General features: G+C 41.2%; 1 protein-coding gene across 3 annotated transcripts in view; it reads left to right on the forward strand.

The window, feature by feature from the left end:
- The window catches only part of GSAP (gamma-secretase activating protein), an 89,868-nt gene that overhangs the window by 56,024 nt on the left and 14,246 nt on the right, over positions 1–19,598 (forward strand). For all 3 annotated transcript variants that reach the window (XM_033439641.2, XM_004263392.4, XM_033439646.2), the window contains 5 exons: positions 11,441–11,569; positions 12,424–12,482; positions 13,180–13,211; positions 15,524–15,585; positions 19,255–19,350. In XM_033439641.2, the coding sequence (XP_033295532.1) occupies positions 11,441–11,569; positions 12,424–12,482; positions 13,180–13,211; positions 15,524–15,585; positions 19,255–19,350 (378 nt within the window). The remainder of the gene's footprint in view (positions 1–11,440; positions 11,570–12,423; positions 12,483–13,179; positions 13,212–15,523; positions 15,586–19,254; positions 19,351–19,598) is intronic.

Below are 19,598 nucleotides of genomic sequence, written 5' to 3' on the forward strand. Positions count from 1 at the left end.
TCAGGATATATGCTGATTGCGAGATGGAATAGTTTAGAGCCATATTTAGGGAGTTACATGAAAAATTACATCTCATTAAAAATGGCTAAGAGTACTACCCAGCTGTGCAAAGAAGAGAGATATTTTTTCTAAATGTTGGGAAGAAGGAGAAAGTCCACTTATAAATAGGAGAACTTGGCCTTACAACATGCAGTCCCCTTGGCAGGAAGCCTCGGGAGTTCCGGTCGCTGGTCCTCTGTGTGGATGGCCTGCTTACAGCATCTTGGCTTAGGGTGGTACCTTACTAGCCTTATGGACACAAAGACATTTCTATTTGATTCTGTCTGTGCTGGAGGTAGTAGGTCCCTGTGTTTCTCTGGGCTGCAAGTAAAAGCTGATACTGAGATGGTATCCACTGAAGAGCCAAGTTGGATTGATGCTTTACCTCTGCTAGTTGAGCCCTGATATGAAGGGTAAAGTTCCTCTCTGAGTCGGCTTCCTCTTCTGTAAAAGAAGATGCTGGTTCATCAGCAGATGTAGGATCAAAGCCAGAGGGCCTTTAAGAAATGAAAGGCAGGGCTTCCCTGGTGGCGCAGTGGTTGAGAGTCCGCCTGCCGATACAGGGGATACGGGTTCGTGCCCCGGTCCGGGAAGATCCCACTTGCCGGTCCGCGAAGATGCCACATGCCTGTCCGGGAAGATCCCACATGCCACTGAGTGGCTAGGCCCGTGAGCCGTAGGCCGCTGAGCCTGCGCGTCCGGAACCTGTGCTCTGCAACGGGAGAGGCCACAACAGTGAGAGAGGCCCGCGTACTGAAAAAGAAAAAAAAAAAAAAAAAAGAAATGCAGATTTTTTTTTCTGGCAGTAATTTGCAGCTGAGCCCATAAGTACCACAGGGCTTTTTTTCTTCCTGCAGGCTCAGCGGCCACGGCTCACGGGCCCAGCCACTCCGCGCCATGTGGGATCTTCCCGGACTGGGGCACGAACCTGTGTCCCCTGCATCGGCAGGCGGACTCTCAACCACTGCGCCACCAGGGAAGCCCTTTCTTCCTTTTTAAAGAAAAAAAATCAAAATTATTTCCCACATAAATGGGAAACAGTCCCTTAATGAAACCTTTTGGTCTGTTTGTTCAATTAATAGTTGTGATGGGCTACATTTGGTAATTATTTCATGTCATCCTAAGAGACAAAATAAGATTATTTCTCAAGAAGAGACTTGGAATAATTTTCCTTCCTTTAAAATCAAAATTTAAAACTCCCCCTGTGCAGGGAAGTGCTTCTGGGTCATTCCTTGAGGATCTGATGGCTTCTAACACCAGAGTCTCCCAGAAGTAGCTAAATTTACGGGTATTTTTCTTAGAAAGCATTTTTGTGTATTTGAAAGCTTTATAAGCTCTTTTCAGGAAGCTGGCGATGTGCTTCAGACTCTTGTGGCTTTCACTTTGCTGTTGTCCCTGATGAATAGGGTGCTTAGTATTCAACTAGTTCTGTAAGTGCTGGTTGACGGAGAGGAGTGGCTTTCTGTGCTCCCAGGTTGGCTGCTAGGGTGTGACTGTGTAGCTCCCATGCCCTCTTCCCCCCCGTTCCATGCTATAACAGCTAACCTTTTACCTTGGAGCCTCTTTTACTCCCTGCATCAATGAGCATGCTGGTGTTACTTTGGCATTTGAGATCCTTTGAAGATTGGTCCTAACCTCCTCTCTGACCCTGTCTTCTATTATGTCACAACACAATTGCAAGTCTTCAGACAGCTGGTTCTTCATCAGCCTTTAAACCAGAGATGTAGATGAGAACCTTTGAGGGTGGGAGGGAGACTGGGATTACCTGTATATGCTCAAGCGTGTTCTCAGCCCAGGCTGAATGGTCGGTCGAAAACTCATGAGGCTCAGGTTACACCCCACACCAGTTAGGATTCTAGGGGATGGGACCCAGGTGGTTGCTGAGGTTGGTCGTTACACCCTAGAGGCAGATATCTTCACCACAGAGAGTGAAGGGGGCTGTGGGTTGTGTTCTCTGCTTTCTCTAAAGCTCTGTCTCTGATCTAAACCCAGAATCCACATTCCGCTCTCTCAGTCTTTGCTCATTTCCTCAGAGCCCCACCTAGAATATCCTCTCTTCACCCTTCATTTACATATCCGTTTTCATCCTCTGGGTCTTAGCTATTTCCCATACTTCCAAACAGACCTCCCAATTTGTAATGGTGTCTGTGAATTTTCATAACTTAAGAAATTGCATCACTTATGTACTAGCTACCAAGTAATGACATATGCCACTGTTTTCTCTGTACTCCCTCAATATCTGTATCATAACATCCAGCCCAGTGACCTCCTTGAAAGATCTACACATTTATATTACAATATTTCTGGGGCTTTTGGCTAATAGTGTTCCTTACTTAAATGTAAGTTGTTTTTGTTTTAAAACTTAGATAATTTTTCCTTCTAACTCAGTAGTTTTGAACTATTTTAGGCCATGGATTCCTTTGACAATCTGGTCTACATAAACTGTACGTCTACATAAGGTCTACATAAACTGTAGACCTTCTCCCCAGAAAAGTGCTCATACAAACATGTACTCCATTTTACATATAATCAGTGGGCTCAAAAGCCCCTCTGAAGCATGTCCTTGGACTTGTTTTGGCTGCTTATTCTCAACTCAGACAAGGGTCTGAGGAAAGGGATTTCTTAATGGGGGTATGAGAAGAAGATAGTTTGGGAGAGAACTTTTCTTGGGAGCCACAGTGTGAGTATGAGAGTGGGGTCTTCTGAGAGGAGGATGACTTTGGCCTGAGGGGAAGAGGGCCTTGCACAGGTAGAAGGACACCAGCGTCCCTCCCCTTGCTCTGTGCTAGACAAGATTGGGTGGACGACGCACTGGGACTCCAGTGGCCAAGCAGGCAGAGCTAATAGTGGAAATGACCACTAGATGTCACCACAACACCACTTAGTTTGCTGGCTTTTGGCACTAGTAGCGTGAACTCAGATGTAGAATAGCAAGAAAGCTGTAGTGATTTCCTGTTAGGGACTGAATTCTGCCAAATGTCGGCAGGATTTGCTTTCATTATTGTTTTTTCAATATAAGGAAGACCAAAGGGTGGATAAAGGTATATTCATTATAAATATATGGAAAGGGAAAGAAAAGATGAATGAGATAGGTCAAGTGGAGAGTGGGACCTGACGCCTTGGTTCTGATTTCCTCTAGAAACGACAATTTCTTGGAAATAGCCTTTCCTGTCTCTGTGAGAATGGATGTCGGCTGAATGGGCTTTTCAGCTAACTAATCTTTTTTTTTTTTCTAACATCTTTATTGGAGTATAATTGCTTTACAATGGTATGTTAGTTTCTGCTTTATAACAAAGTGAATCAGCTATACATATACATACATCCCCATGTCTCCTCCCTCTTGCGTCTCCCTCCCACCCTCCCTATCCCACCCCTCTAGGTGGTCACAAAGCACTGAGCTGATCTCCCTGTGCTATGTGGCTACTTCCCACTAGCTATCTATTCTACATTTCCTAGTGTGTATTTGTCCATGCCACTCTCTCACTTCGTCCCAGCTTATCCTTCCCCCTCCCCGTGTCCTCAAGTCCATTCTCTACATCTGCGTCTTTATTCCTGTCCTGCCCCTAGGTTCTTCAGGAGGCTTTTTTTTTTTTTTTTTTTTAGATTCCATATACATGTGTTAGCATACGGTATTTGTTTTCTCTTTCTGACTTACTTCACTCTGTTTCACAGACTCTAGGTCCATCCACCTCACTACAAATAACTCAGTTTCATTTATTTTTATGGCTGAGCAATATTCCATTGTATATATGTGCCACATCTTCTTTATCCATTCATCTGTCGATGGACACTTAGGTTGCTTCCACGTCCTGGCTATTATAAATAGAGCTGCAGTGAACATTGTGGTACGTGACTCTTTTTGAATAATGGTTTTCTCAGGGTATATGCCCAGTAGTGGGATTCCTGGGTTGTATGGTAGTTCCATTTTTAGTTTTTTAAGGAACCTTCATACTGTTCTCCATAGTGGCTGTATCAATTTACATTCCCACCAACAGTGCAAGAGGGTTCCCTTTTCTCCACACCCTCTCCAGCATTTATTGTTTGTAGATGTTTTGATGATGGCCATTTGACAGGTGATACCTCATTGTAGTTTTGATTTGCATTTTTCTAATGATTAGTGATGTTGAGTGTTCTTTCGTGTGTTTGTTGGCAATCTGTATATCTTCTTTGGAGAAGTGTCTATTTAGGTCTTTTGCCCATTTTGGGATTGGGTTGTTTTGTTTTATTGATATTGAGCTGCATGAGCTGCTTGTAAATTTTGGAGATTAATCCTTTGTCAGTTGCTTCATTTGCAAATATTTTCTCCCATTCTGAAGGTTGTCTTTTCGTCTTGTGTATGGTTTCGTTTGCTGTGCAAAAGCTTTTAAATTTCACTATGTCCCATTTGTTTATTTTTGTTTTTATTTCCATTTCTCTAGGAGGTGGGTCAAAAAGGATCTTGCTGTGATTTATGTCATAGAGTGTTCCACCTGTGTTTTCCTCTAAGAGTTTTATAGTGTCTGGCCTTACATTTCGGTCTTTAATCCAGTTTGAGTTTATTTTTGTGTATGGTGTTAGGGAGTGTTCAAATTTCATTCTTTTACATGTAGCTGTCCATTTTTCCCAGCACCACTTATTGAAGAGGCTGTCTTTTCTCCGTTGGATATTCTTGCCTCCTTTATTAAAGATAAGGTGACCACATGTGCGTGGGTTTATCTATGGGCTTTCTATCCTGTTCCATCGAACTATATTTCTGTTTTTGTGTCAGTACCATACTGTTTTGATTACTGTAGCTTTGTGGTATAGTCTGAAGTCAGGGAGTCTGATTCGTCCAGCTCCGTTTTTCTTTCTCAAGATTGTTTTGCTATTCGAGGTCTTTTGTGTTTCCATACAGATTGTGAAATTTTTTGTTCTAATATGAAAAATGCCAGTGGTAGTTTGATAGGGATTGCACTGAATCTGTAGATTGCTTTGGATAATATAGTCATTTTCACCATGTTGATTCTTCCAATCCAAGAACGTGGTATATCTCTCCATCTGTTTGTTATCAGCTTTAATTTCTTTCGTCATTGTCTTATAGTTTTCTGAATATAGGTCTTTTGTCTCCTTAGGTAGGTTTATTCCTAGGTATTTTATTCTTTTTGATGTGATGGTAAATGGGAGTGTTTCCTTAATTTCTCTTTCAGGTTTTTCATCATTAGTGTATAGGAATGCAAGAGATTTCTGTGCACTAATTTTGTAACCTGCTACTTTACCAAATTCATAGATTAGCTCTAGTAGTTTTCTGGTAGCAACTTTAGGATTCTCTATGTATAGTATCATGTCATCTGCAAACAGTGACAGTTTTACTTTTTCTTTTCCAATTTTGATTCCTTTTATTTCTTTTTCTTCTCTGATTGCCATGGCTAAGACTTCCAAAACTGTGTTGAGTAATAGTGGTGAGAGTGGACAACCTTGTCCTGTTCCTGATCTTAGAGGAAATGGTTTCAGTTTTTCACCGTTGAGAATGATGTTGGCTCTGGGTTTGTCATATATGGCCTTTATTATGTTGAGGTAAGTTTCCTCTATGCCTAGTTTCTTTTTATCATAAATCAGTGTTGAATTTTGTCAAAAGCTTTTTCTACATCTATTGAGATGATCATATGGTTTATCTCCTTCAATTTGTTAATATGGTGTATTACATTGATTGATTTAGTATACTGAAGAATCCTTGCATTCCTGGGATAAACCCCACTTGATTATGGTGTATGATCCTTTTAATGTGCTGCTGGATTCTGTTTGGTAGTATTTTGTTGAGGATTTTTGCATCTGTGTTCATCAGTGATATTGGCCTGTAGTTTTCTTTCTTTGTGACATCTTAGTCTGGTTTTGATATCAGGGTGATGGTGGCCTCATAGAATGAGCTTGGGAGTGTTCCTCCCTCTGCTATATTTTCGAAAAGTTTGAGAAGGATAAGTGTTAGCTCTTCTCAAAATGCTTGATAGAATTCACCTGTGAAGCCATCTGGTCCTGGGCTTTTGTTTGTTGGAAGATTTCTTTTGTTTTGTTTTGTTTTTTTTGCGGTACATGGGCCTCTCACTGTTGTGGCCTCTCCCGTTGCGGAGCACAGGCTCGGGACGCGCAGGCTCAGCGGCCATGGCTCACGGGCCCAGCCGCTCCGTGGCATGTGGGATCTTCCCGGACTGGGGCATGAACCCATGTCCCCTGCATCAGCAGGCGGACGCTCAGCCACTGCGCCACCAGGGAAGCCTGTTTGTTGGAAGATTTTTGATCACAGTCTCAATTTCAGTGCTTGTGATTGGACTGTTTATATTTTCTGTTTCTTCCTGGTTCAGTCTCAGAAGGTTGTGCTTTTCTAAGAATTTGTCCATTTCTTCCATGTTGTCTATTTTATTGGCATATAGTTGCTTGTAGTAATCTCTCATGATCCTTTGTATTTCTGCAGTGTCAGTTGTTACTTCTCCATTTTCATTTCTATTTCCGTTGATTTGAGTCTTCTCCCTTTTTTCTTGATGAGTCTGGCTCATGGTTTCTCAATTTTGTTTATCTTCTCAAAGAATCAGCTTTTAGTTCTATTGATCTTTGCTATTGTTTCCTTGATTCGTTTTTCATTTATTTCTGACCTGATCTTTATGATTTCTTTCCTTCTGCTAACTTTGGGGGTTTTTGGTTCTTCTTTCTCTAATTGCTTTAGGTGTAAGATTAGCTTGTTCATTTGAAATGTTTCTTGTTTCTTGAGGTAGGGTTGTATTGCTATAAACTTCCCTTATAACTGCTTTGGCTGCCTCCCATAGGTTTTGGGTCATCGTGTTTTCATTGTCATTGGTTTCTAGGTATTTTTTAATTTCTTCTTTGATTTCTTCAGTGATCTTTGGTTATTTAGTAGTGTATTGTTTAGCCTCCATATGTTTGTGTTTTTTACAGATTTTTTCCTGTAATTGATACCTAGTCTCATAGCGTTGTGCTCAGAAAAGATACTTGATACAATTTCAGTTTTCTTAAATTTACCAAGGCTTGATTTGTGACCCAAGATATGATCTATCCTGGAGAATGTTCCATGAGCACGTGAGAAGAAAGTGTATTCTGTTGTTTTTGGATGGGATGTCCTATAAATATCAGTTGAGTCCATTTCGTTTAATGTATCATTTAAAGCTTCTGTTTCCTTATTTATTTTTATTTTGGATGATCTGTCCGTTGGAAAGAGTGGGTTGTTAAAGTCCCCTACTCTGATTGTGTTACTGTTGATTTCCCCTTTTATGGCTGTTAGCATTTTGCCTTATGTATTGAGGTGCTCCTATGTTGGGTGCATAAATATTTACAGTTGTTATATCTTCTTAGATTTACCCCTTGATCATTATGTAATGTCGTTCTTTGTCTCTTGTAATAGTCTTTATTTTAATGTCTTTTGTCTGATATGAGAATTGTTACTCCAGCTTTCTTTTGATTTCCATTTGCATGGAATATCTTTTTCCATCCCCTCACTTTCAGTCTGTATGGGTCCCTAGGTTTGAAGTGGGTCTCTTGTAGACAGCATATATATGGGTCTTGTTTTTGTATCCATTCAGCCAGTCTATGTCTTTTGGTTGGAGCATTTAATCCATTTACGTTTAAGGTAGTTATTGATATGTATGTTCCTATTACCATTTTCTTAATTGTTTTGGGTTTATTATTGTAGGTCTTTTACTTCTCTTGTGTTTCCTGCCTAGAGAAGTTCCTATAGCATTGTTGTAATGCTGCTTTGGTTGTGCTGAAAACTCTTAGCTTTTGCTTGTCTGTAAAGCTTTTAATTTCTCCATCGAATCTGAATGAGATCCTTGCTGGCTAGAGTAATCTTGGTTGTAGGTTTTTCCCTTTCATCACTATATTTCCTGCCATTCCCTTCTGGCTTGCAGAGTTTCTGCTGAAAGATCAGCTGTTAACCTTATGGGGATTCCCTTGTATGTTATTTGTTGTTTTTCCCTTGTTGCTTTTAATATTTTTCTTTGTATTTAATTTTTGATGGCTGATTAATATGTGTCTTGGCCTGTTTCTCCTTGGATTTATCCTGTATGGGACTCTGTGCTTCCTGGACTTAATTAACTATTTCCTTTCCCGTATTAGGGAAGTTTTCAACTATAATCTCTTCAAATATTTTCTCAGTCCCTTTCTTTTTCTCTTCTTCTGGGACCCTTATAATTCGAATGTTGGTGCATTTAATGTTGTCCCAGAGGTGTTGGAGACTGTCCTCAATTCTTTTCATTCTTTTTCCTTTATTCTGCACCGAGGTGGTTATTTCCACTATTTTGTCTTCCAGGGCACTTATCCGTTTTGCTGCCTCAGTTATTCTGCTATTGATTCCTTTTAGAGAATTTTTAATTTGATTTATTTTGTGGTTCATCATTGCTTGTTTGCTGTTTAGTTCTTCCAGGTCTTTGTTAAATGTTTCTTGTATTTTCTCCATTCTATTTCCAAGATTTTGGATCATCTTTACTATCATTATTCTGAATTCTTTTTCAGGTAGACTGCCTATTTCCTCTTCATTTGTTTGGTCTGGTGGGCTTTTGCCTTGCTCCTTCATCTGCTGTGTTTCTCTCTCTTCTCATTTTGCTTAACTTACTGTATTTGGGGTCTCCTTTTCTCAGGCTGCAGGTTAATTGTTCCAATTTTTTTTGGTGTCTGCCCCGAGTGGGTAAGGTTGGTTCAGTGGGTTGTGTAGGCTTCCTGGTGGAGGGGACTGGTTCCTGTGTTCTGGTGGATGAGGCTGGATCTTGTCTTTCTGGTGGGCAGGACTGCGTCCGGTGGTGTGTTTTGGGGTGTCTGTGACCTTATGATTTTAGGCAGCCTCTCTACTAATGGTTGTGGTTGTGTTCCTGTCTTGCTAGTTGTTTGGCATAGGGTGTCCAGCACTGTAGCTTGCTGGTCGTTGAGTAGGGCTGGGTCTTAGTGTTGAGATGGAGACCTCTGGGAGAGCTTTTGCTGTTTGATGTTACGTGGAGTCAGGAGGTCTTTGCTGGGCCAATGTCCTGAACTTGGCTCTCCCACGTCAGAGGCACAGGCTTGACACCTGGCTGGAGCACCAAGACCCTGTCAGCCACATGGCTCAGAAGAAAAGGGAGAAAAAAAGAAGAAAATAATAATAAAATAAAGTTATTAAAATTAAAAATTAAAAAAAATAAAGAAGTTGGGGCTTCTCTGGTGGCACAGTGGTTGAGAGTCTGCCTGCCGATGCAGGGGATGAGGGTTCGTGCCCCGATCCGGGAAGATCCCGCATGCTGCCGAGTGGCTCGGCCCGTGAGCCATGGCCACTGAGCCTGCGCGTCTGGAGCCTTTGCTCCACAGCAAGAGAAGCCACAACAGTGAGAGGCCCGCGTACTGCAAAAAAAAAAAAAAAAGTTAGAGTTATTTAAAAAAAGAAAAAGAAAGAAGAGAACAACCAAACCAAAAAACAACTCCACTAATGATAACAGATGCTAAAAAGTATACTAAAGAAGAAAAAAAAGAAAAAAACGGACAGACAGAACCCTAGGACAAATGGTAAAAGCAAAGCTATACACACAAAATCACACACAGAAGCATACACATACACAAAAAGAGAAGAAGGAAAAACATATATATATCTATATATAAAAAAAAGAAGAGAGCAATCAAATCAATAAACAAATCTACCAATGATAATAAACTCTACATACTAAACTAATGTAAACATAAAACCAGAAACAAATTAGATGCAGAAAGCAAACCCCAAGTCTACAGTTGCTCCCTAGGTCCACCGCCTCAATATTGGGATGATTTGTTGTCTATTCAGGTATTCCACAGATGCAGAGTACATCAAGTTCATTGTGGAGATTTAATCTGCTGCTCCTGAGGCTGCTGGGAGAAATTTCCCTTTCTGTTGTTTGTTCGCACAGCTCCTGGGTTTCAGCTTTGGATTTGGCCCCGGCTCTGCATGTATGTCACATGCAGAGGGAGTCTGTTCTTCGCTCAGACAGAGGGGGTTAAAGGAGCAGCTGATTAGGGGGCTCTGGCTCACTCAGACTGGAGGGAGGGAGGGGTATGGTATGTGGGGCAAGCCTGCGGCGGCAGAGGCCAACATGACATTGCAACAGCCTGAGGAGCGCCGTGTGTTCTCCCGGGCAAGTTGTCCCTGGATCACGGGACCCTGGCAGTGGCGGGCTTCACAGGCTCCCGGGAGAGGAGGTGTAGATAGTGACCTGTGCTTGCACACAGACTTCTTGGTGGCTGCAGCAGCAGCCTTAGTGTTTCATGACCGTCTCTAGTGTCCGCACTGATAGCCGTGGCTCACGCCCAACTCTGGAGCTTGGTTAGGCGGTGCTCTGAATCCCCTCTCCTCACGCACCCCAAAACAGTGGTCTCTTGCCTCTTAGGCAGTTCCAGACTTTTACCTGGATTCCCTCCCCAGCCAACTAATTTCTGAAACAGCAAGTTAGTTTTATTACGTAACTCACTTTACTGATACTTCAGCATCCATTTTGAGCCCATTGTGACTATCCTTTCAATAAGAATTTGGGTGATGTGCTATTACTTAACAAAAGGGCATTTTTCTTGATTGAGGCATCTTTTTTAAGTTCTCTTTTCTCCCTTGTAATACAGCCAAGTCTGTTTGCACAGTAGACATTAACTCACTTTGTTTTATGGCCACACATTGCACCCTCGACCCCAGTCAAATCTTTTATAACTGCATATGTTTTGGCAAGAAAGTGTGTATCATAAATCTATCTTCATTAATTTGCAAAAACAATTTTTTGTCAGGATATCCTTCAACATTAAAAAATGTATTACTCTTGCATTTTGTTTAAAAATGAACATAATGGGTATTTTTTGCTTCAGGGTAGTACAATGATATCAATACATCAAAAACCTAGATGGGATGGTCGCCAACTAATTCTGTCTTGGAGTATTTGACAACTGACTGTGAAAGGAGTTCATTTCACCTTTCTGATTCCTGAGTTTTGAACAAGATCCTTTGGAAGTAAATGAACTCAGTGGGAAAGTAACCCTATTCTTCCACGTGTTCCAAATCTTGTGCACATTCTCTCACCAAACATGGCATTGTTGACACAATCTGAGTCAGAAAAATGGGTCTCTGGGGAGGAAATGATTCGATGTGTTCAGTGTAGGCTTCCCCACTTAGCCCTCACCCAGGGGAGTCCTATTGGCTTAGGGAGGTGAGCAGCTCTCTCTGTGTGTAAAAGGGACTCGAAAAGGAAGGGAGGAAGGCAAGCCTCTTCTGGTCTATTTTAGAATTCCTATCGGGGCAAGAAAGCTGTGCTTTGTGGGAAGTGTCCACTCAGAAATGCTGCCTCATGAGAGCTAAGGAAGTGAAGTGAGCCCAGCTTTGCAGCAAGGCTTGCGTGGCCCTTGCCGAGTACTTTGGGCCACAGGACCTGTTTCTCAAGCTCACCAATGATTTTATCTCCTACAGGTGCATAGCTTTAAGGGCTACTGGGAAAAACTGAACTCCAACCTGGAATATGTTAAGTACTCCAAGCCACACTTACACTATAACAACAGCGTGGTCAGGAGAGAGTGGCACAGCCTGATCTCGGAAGAGGTATGTGTGGGTTCCTGAGCGCAGAGCAAGAAGCAGAAGACCAGCCGATTAGGTTCGGTGATGCCCTTAGGCCATTAGGCTGGCCCGTGTTCCAGCACTCTCCCCACTTGCCAGGTACTGCTTATTAATACTGCTGATCCCCAGTAGGGAGACCAAGGTGCTTCTCTGACCTCTCTTCTCTTGAAGAGGAAATTCAAGTGCAAAGAGGTTAAAGGACACACATGGCATGTTCATAGTAGAAGTGGGATTAACATCCGGGTCTCAGATGTGTTTTTGTGCTCCTTGTGTAGTTAAAAATTGATTAAAAAAACCCCTGGGTGTTCCCAAAGTAGTGGTTGGTAGGGGTTAGGGATGGTTGAAAGGAAAAGAGTGAATGTGACCCCTATCAAGGGATAGCACAAGGGAGATCTTCGGGGTGATGGAGCATTTCTGTATCTTGATTATGGTGGTACATTGTGGTATGTGAATCTACACATGTGATAAAATGACAGCACTATACGCTCACTGTACCAGTGCCAGTTTGCTGATTTGTGTATTGTACTATAGTTATTTATAGAAGATGTAAACACTGAGGGAGACTGGGTAAAGAGTACATGAGCTGTCTGTAGCATTGTTGGATATAGTTGTAGTGTTGTATATAATATGTAGTTGACTTGCAACTATATAAAATATGTAATAGTTTCAGAATAAAACGTTTTTAGAGCAATTGTTAAAGAATTTAGGTGTTCTGATTACCTGGAAAGTACCTCTCTTTTTTCTGAACTCTTAAACTATATTGTATTATGACCTGAGTGTGAAAAATGTCACCCACAAAACCTTCACCTTCCACACTTTTGACGTGTTCTCACTCCTAGAAAAAAGGAAAAAGAAGGTCCACGGTGTATGTGAGAAATATTCTTGATAATGCAATAAAGTAAGTAAAATGAGGGATTATTGTAGCTGTAAGATGGTTATATTTTGCAATTACTTTCTTGGCTACCTTTCAGGGAAGTAGCTTACTTTTGTTGCATATCCTCAGCGAGATGATGCTATCAGCTTATTAACACAGCCACCTGACCCCTATTCTGGAGTTTGGAGCTGGAGTTTCTAGTGGGAAAAATTTATATGTTAAACCTTTTAGATTTGCATCCTGAGGCTAGATGACTTACAAGGAATAAGTGGTAAAGAAAACTCTTATTAGTTGAGCACTTTAGAGGGGTACAAACATTAGGTTGATTTTAAACAAGTGTAAGTGGGCTGGTGAGCTTGCTCTTATTTTGAAAGCATATTTTCTGGGTAGATGAGTCATCTCGGAGTGCTATAAGCATAGGCCCCATTCCAACCCCTGTTCTATTTTCTGTTCCCCTTATTTCCAATAACTGAGAGCTGTAATTGTTCTAAATTATTGTCATTGTTTGCACTAAAGAGTTTTGAGATTTTATAAATTGCCTAATGTGGCTTTTGCCAAGTTGATTAAAGTTTTTGAGGTTTTCAGCAGCCTGAGAACAGTTTCTGCGGTGGTTTGATGGGTTTTTAAAGGAGGATATCTTTGTATGGTGGTGTGGCTTTCGTTGTTTTTTTTTTTTGAATAATGCTTCCTGTGTGAATAACATTGGCTAATTTCTTTGTAGGGTGATTTCTAACCTAGAAGCAAGGAATTTGGGTAAGAAAATAAAATAAAGCGTTCTGGATTTCAGTCAGTGTTTTGTAATACCATTCTTCCTCCCACTGGGGGTTGGCAGGGAAATCCCTTCCACTAGTGCTGTGAAGGCAGCACCCTTTACTATTTTCCCATCAGAGTGGCCACCCAGCTCCTTCCATGTCTCTCTTGGCACCAGGTCCTTTGGGGACAGCTGCTCTTGCCGAGGAGTCCCTGACTGTTTGTTTTCCTTCTGTTTCCCCACAGAACTGATCGAATTAACATGCCCTCTGGCTGTCCTCCCAGGGTGTAGTTCCCCTGGGCTTAGAGCTGCTTTCTCTCCAGCTGTCTGATCATACAAGGATCTTTGACTTGTATGTTCCTTTCATTTCGGTTAGCACTTGGGCACTCCCTGGGCTAGGTCACAGGGGCACAAAGACGAGGGGCCTCTAGACAAGCAGTGTGGGTATGGGGGGAGAGTATGGACTTAGAGGCGGACAGAACTGGGCTTAAACTCCAGCTTGGCCACCATGTGCTTTTAGGCAAGCCATTTATCCATTTTGTGTGTTGTTCTCCTCAGGGCAAGCGTGAGGAGAAAATGAGAGTCAACAGGGTCGTGTTTACAGTGCCCAGTCCCTCGCTTGGTACATGGGATACCTGACATGGCTGCTTTATCTTTAGTGTGTGAGGAAGAAATGCTAGCACATAGCCTCTAAACCAGGGGACAGGCATTACGCAGCTGCAGGGTGCAGGGGGTGAGGGGCTAGGTCAGGAGTGGGGACGAAGGTTGTAAAGGCTTCCCACGGCGGGGTGATGTCCGAGTTAAGTCTTGACAAAGAAGGGGAACTTAGCTAGGGGAAACTGGGAGGAGAGGATGCCAAGCGTATTCAATATAGGCTTTTTTGGTGATTTTGTCTGTGGAACTCTTTCAGACTTCCTAAAGGTCAGCCTCCATTAAAAAAGGAGCTGTTGTTTTTATGTCCCACTTCTGTTTTATGGGCTTGGATGTTTAGGTATATGTTGGGTGACCCTAACGGACATTATTTTATATGATGCGTTGCCGCACATCCTGCAGCTGTGCGCACAGCCCGCATGAGCTGTGAAGTCACTGAGTAGCCCCGGGAACCAGGCCATCTAGGCCTGAAGCCAGGGCTCTGCCACCAGCACCAGGCAGGAGGAGTCCGCCAGGGGTGTGAGTGAGCATGCAGGCTCCCCTCCTTGCGTTGCTAGGGGATTTGCACTGTGGGAAGTGCTGCCAGTCTGGCTGAGGTTCCTGTGTGTCCTCTGCTCCCACGACTGGGTAGAACTCTTGTTCTTGTACTTCAGGCCTGTTTGCGTCCCGTTACTAGTTGTTCTCACTTGATGACCTTCAGGGAACTTGCCCCTTCCTCTCATGTGCTTTGGTTGTGCTAGTTTCCTAGGAAAAATGTCACTGTCAGAGATGGAACATTCCTTGTGAAGTTCAAAACAGCCGTGAAAACTACTGGGCTCTAGTTTTGAATTGTTTCCCATGAAGGCTGTGTAGGATCCAGTTAGGATTTATCTCAAGGGGTCAAGAGGCATCCGTGCCCTCCCACACAGAGTCCTCAGCCCCCTGACCAGGGCAGTTCCGCCTGTTGACGGGCTCGTGACTCAGGTTCTGGGAGAGGAAGGTGGGGCACGAAGGTGCCGTTAGCGGAGCGTTAGGGCAGATCTTCCTAGAGACAGCGTTTTCCTGTCCCCCCAGTCTTGCTGGTGCGGTGCAAATCAAGGTGGAGAAAGTGCCATTTGGTTTAACCTTACATGCCACTCTTCCATCTCAGTTAGCTACCTTTTCAGTCCCATAACTTGTGCCAATTATTCTTATTTACCCCAGTAACTGACTGGTCTCGCCTCAGTTACTCTATAAACTACAAGTTGGAGTCAGAAAGAAGGGCGTCATGCGCCCCTTCACTAAGTCCCCATCCCTGGGTTTGCCCCTCCCTTAGGGTTTAGAGAGGGCCCAAGTCATTCATTCTCCTATGAAGCAGAGGATCTTAGTGGTGAGTCTTCACACTGAAGAGAAATCAAAGTCCGAGTATATTGGTGTTGGGAACGTGTTCCTTGTTTTCTTTCTTTCTTTCCCAGTTTCTGCCTCTCTGGTTCACAGCTCTCTCTCTCTCTCTCTCTCTGCATATCACTAAGTGTTAAGTTGCAGCGTGTAGAACTAGGTCACACTGAATGAAAAATTTTCATCCCATCAGGGAATTGTTATGTTTTCCCAGTGACTCAGAGAAGGGAAACCCAGGCTGAGGCCTCCTCCTTCCAGCCCATTCCCGAAAACCACCCTGCTTGACTGTTGCTCTCTTTAATTTCAGAGCCAAGATTAACACCCCTCTTCCAGGAGGAAGACAACCACCAGCGGCTGCTTATGGGGCTGGTAAGTGGTCTGTGGGCTGTTCAGTGCTGGTGAACAGTGGGCTCCAAGGAAAGGAGGAAGGGCTAGATTGTACTTCTCATTCTGTTCTTGTTTTTCATTCACTCTTTCAACACAGGGTTGTTGCCAGTCACTCACTGTAGGCTCAGCGGTGAGGAACACATATATAATTTCTGCCCTCTTGGTACTTGTAGTCTCGTGAGAGAGACATGAATTAATCAGTGACCCCAATAAATGTATAATTATAAAACATCATAAGGAAATGTATAGCACTGAGAGTTTTTAAAATAGGAAACAGCAGCGTCTCTGTAGCATTTGTATTTGGGTTTAAAATACAACGGGATAAAGTATTTTTTCTCAAGAGGTCCTACCACTAGGAAGACCAAAGAGATGTAAATCAAAATAAATTAATTGAAGAACAGGATTGGCAAATAAATCCAAAATCTTAAAAAAAAACTATTAAACATCTGAGAAGTCTAATAAAATATTTTTAATACTGTGCAGGCTTAGGAATGGGATAATCTATTACCTTAAATATAGGTAGTTGAAAAATATGAGAAAAATATGTGTAAATACATATTCATACACTTAAAAATTCTAGTTAAACAAAGTTTCCTTGACAACTAGAAATGACCAAACTTGAGCCAAGAAGAGATAGAAAGCCTGAAAGCATAATAACCATAAAATAATTTGGAAAAAATATGAAAGATTATCTCCAAAAAAGGCCCCAAGTTATTTAATAAGTTTGTGCTTTCAGACTTTTAAGGACCAGATCATTCTCATGTTATGTAAAGTATTTTTGAAAAAAAGATGGGAAGCTTCTTAATCACTTTAAAAAGCCAGCATAACCTTAAAACCAGAATCCGACAGTGACTACTTAACGGTTATGAATATAGATACTACAGGCGTAACTAAAATACTTCCCAGTGCTCTATTTGAAAATACAGCATAGCCACATGGGCTTCTTTCTAGGAAGGCTTAATATTAGAAAATATATTAATGTAATTCATCACACGACTAAGTCAAAGAGGAAAAAAAAGATTCTATAGGTGCTAAAAGTTGATAAAAGTAAAATTCCACTCCTGGAATTTTAAACAAAGTATAGTCTAATACTAATAGCCAGCATCCTTCTTCATGTCACATTGGAGGCATTCCTATTAACGTCAGAAAGAAGTTAAGTATCCTTGCTATTTTCACTAAAATTTTATGTTGTTTTAGAAATTCTAGCCAATGCAATAAGAAATGAAAGTAAAAGAAGATGCTATGATTGTCTAATGCAACAAAAAAAATAATCAACTGGGAAAATAATAAAATTAAAAAATAAAAAAAATAATGCTGCAAATTAGTAAGCTGGTGATGCTATATTTATTTTCTTTTTGATTAGGATTAACCAGTTAAAAAAGATAACGAAAAACAGTGTATTATTTCCAAATCCTTAGCATCTAACTTTAGTAAAATTATAAACAAAAAGCCAGTGAAATTTCTCTGACAGTTGACTGACTCACTTGACAAAATAAAGAGGAATGGGACTGGCGTTATGAGATATCTAAATGTGTTGTTGGTCTACAATAATTGGAACAATATGGTGCTGATACAAAGATAGACAGGAGGCTCTAGTTTAAATTTGGGTATTTGGTGTATGATAAAAATGAGGCATTTAAAAATCAATGTGGAAAGAAATAATTTTCAATCAATCAATCAATGCCTCACTATTTGGAAAAGACAGTTAAGTTAGATTCTTCCCACCCCAAATACCGCCACTTTATATCATAAACCAACAGAAATGTCAGGTTAAGGAGTCATATAAAAATTTTAAACTGTGTGAAAGAATTTGAATAAAATAAGGGGACAGTTAAAAAATACTGAGAAAGCCTTTTAAGTGTATTATTGAACATAAACCTACAGGAGAAGATTGACTGAAAACTTAGAAGAGAACAACAGAAAGGCAATACATTTAGAAAAAAGTATTTGCCACATATGTGATAAAAGAATAACATTTGGCATGTAATGTTTATAAATCAGTAAGAGAACAACACACTGGAAGGGAAATGGACAAAAGCTGTGACCAGTGAATTTTCAAAAGTTAATTTAGGCCAAGAGATCTTGAGTTGGGGCAGGGTAAGAAAGAGAATGCTTAACATTACTATAATCAAATGACAAACAGAATAAATGTTTTTCTTTGTTTGTCTTTTTTTTTTTGTCTATCAAATTGACAAAAATTTAAAAATCATACTAGGAAAGTTCAGGGTACAGGGAATTTGACAGCCTCATGAGATGGAATTGGAAATTAATATAACCACAGTGGAAGCCATTTTAGCAATGTCTCTGTAACCTTAAGTAGGGACCCAATGAATTCCATTTCTAGGAATTTAGCCTGACAAAATAATCGAGCATATGGCAAGCAACTTTTGTGTAAGGATTTTTTGGTGGTATTTGTAACAATAGTTAAGGAAATATCGCATATGTATAAGAAGGGAATAAATAATTCAATTATAGTATTTTCATAAAATTGGACACTGTGCAGCCATTACAACTAGTGTGATAAAGAATATTTAATGACATAAATTATTATGTGAGAAAAAGCAGATTGTAAAATATTAGAATGAGTGTGCAAACTGAAAAAAGGAAAATAAAAAACCCAAAGTGTTAATGTAGATGGTAGGATTATGAGCAATTTAAATTTTCATCTTTATGCTTATTATAGAAAAATTGAAATGCACAAAAATATGCATTATAACTTACACAGAAAAAAAATAATTTTTTTTAAAGCCTAATCAATTAGCACATGCCGGAGACTGAATTGAAATAATATACCACTCTGTCTTGGCCCAGGATGCCACGGGCTAAGGTTTACCCAGTGTGTCTGTCATAAATGTAAATCTGCTAAAATAGAAGGTATATATACTTGTGTTGTCAGTTGTACAATTCCCATGGTGTTTATTGATGCAAAGATTTCTCTAGCCAAGAGGGTTTGTAGCTGATCAGGCCATTTAGGCAAAAGCGAGAAAAAAAGGAAGAAAAGGAGAGAAAAGCAAAAAGTGGGAGGGCTGGGAATGCCACACTGATTGGGGAGCCCCAGGGATGGTTAGAAGAGTGTGGCTACAGAAACAAGCCCATTTGGAGGCACTAGGCTAAATATATCCATACCTTTACATGTCAGGGAGCTGCGTGGAATGTCTTAACCATTGTGCAGAGAGAGATACCTGGTGCATTTCCTTTTACTCCATCCTCTGTCCTTGCAAACACCCAAATCCTGTCCCTTCCCGCCACCCCCATTAGCATAGTCATTCCACGTTTAGAGTTGTTCCCGTTAGCTCTCCATAGCCAGGCGCAGTAGACTTCAATCCTTTGGTAGATCCCAAAGCCTTTGACTGCTAAGCTAGTGACTTCCACTGGCTTCTTTGGAGAATTCTCAGCAGGGCTGGGAGCCTGGCTCTCAGCTGTTGACTGGACTTTGGGTGAATCATAAGTCATTCCTCTCGAGGAAAATGGTGGTGCCCCCTGATTTATGCCCATTAAGGAACATTGTGGGTTATGCATTTCTGCTAGTGGGATCTTCAGGTCCAATATCTTTCATATTGATAGGAAGTGTTAATAAATGAATAGAATTCAAACCAGTTGCAGGTGTGATTGGGTAGGTTGTGACTTATCTAATCTATATTCTGTTTTCAGATGGTGTCTGAGCTAAAAGACCATCTTTTGAGACATCTACAGGGTGTAGAAAAGAAGAAAATTGAACAGATGGTTCTGGACTATGTTTCAAAACTGGTTGGTTTTGCTTTATCTTCTCTACCCGACCCACCCCTGCTCAACCGCTTGGTCTCTGGGTGTATAGTTCCCAGTATGTGGTTCAGTAGGTTTTTCGTATTAGGTTTTTTGGAGCTCTCCCATCCTCAAACCTGTATATGTGGTGCTGTAGATTGAAGAAAGGGGGAAAAGAACCAAAAAACAAAGAGAATGTGGCTCTGGCAGTGGCTTATTGCACTCCCTGCGGTAGTGGTTATACGCTCATGGAA

The sequence above is a fragment of the Orcinus orca genome, chromosome 9, assembly GCF_937001465.1.
Source record: "Orcinus orca chromosome 9, mOrcOrc1.1, whole genome shotgun sequence".
Taxonomy (NCBI): domain Eukaryota; kingdom Metazoa; phylum Chordata; class Mammalia; order Artiodactyla; family Delphinidae; genus Orcinus; species Orcinus orca.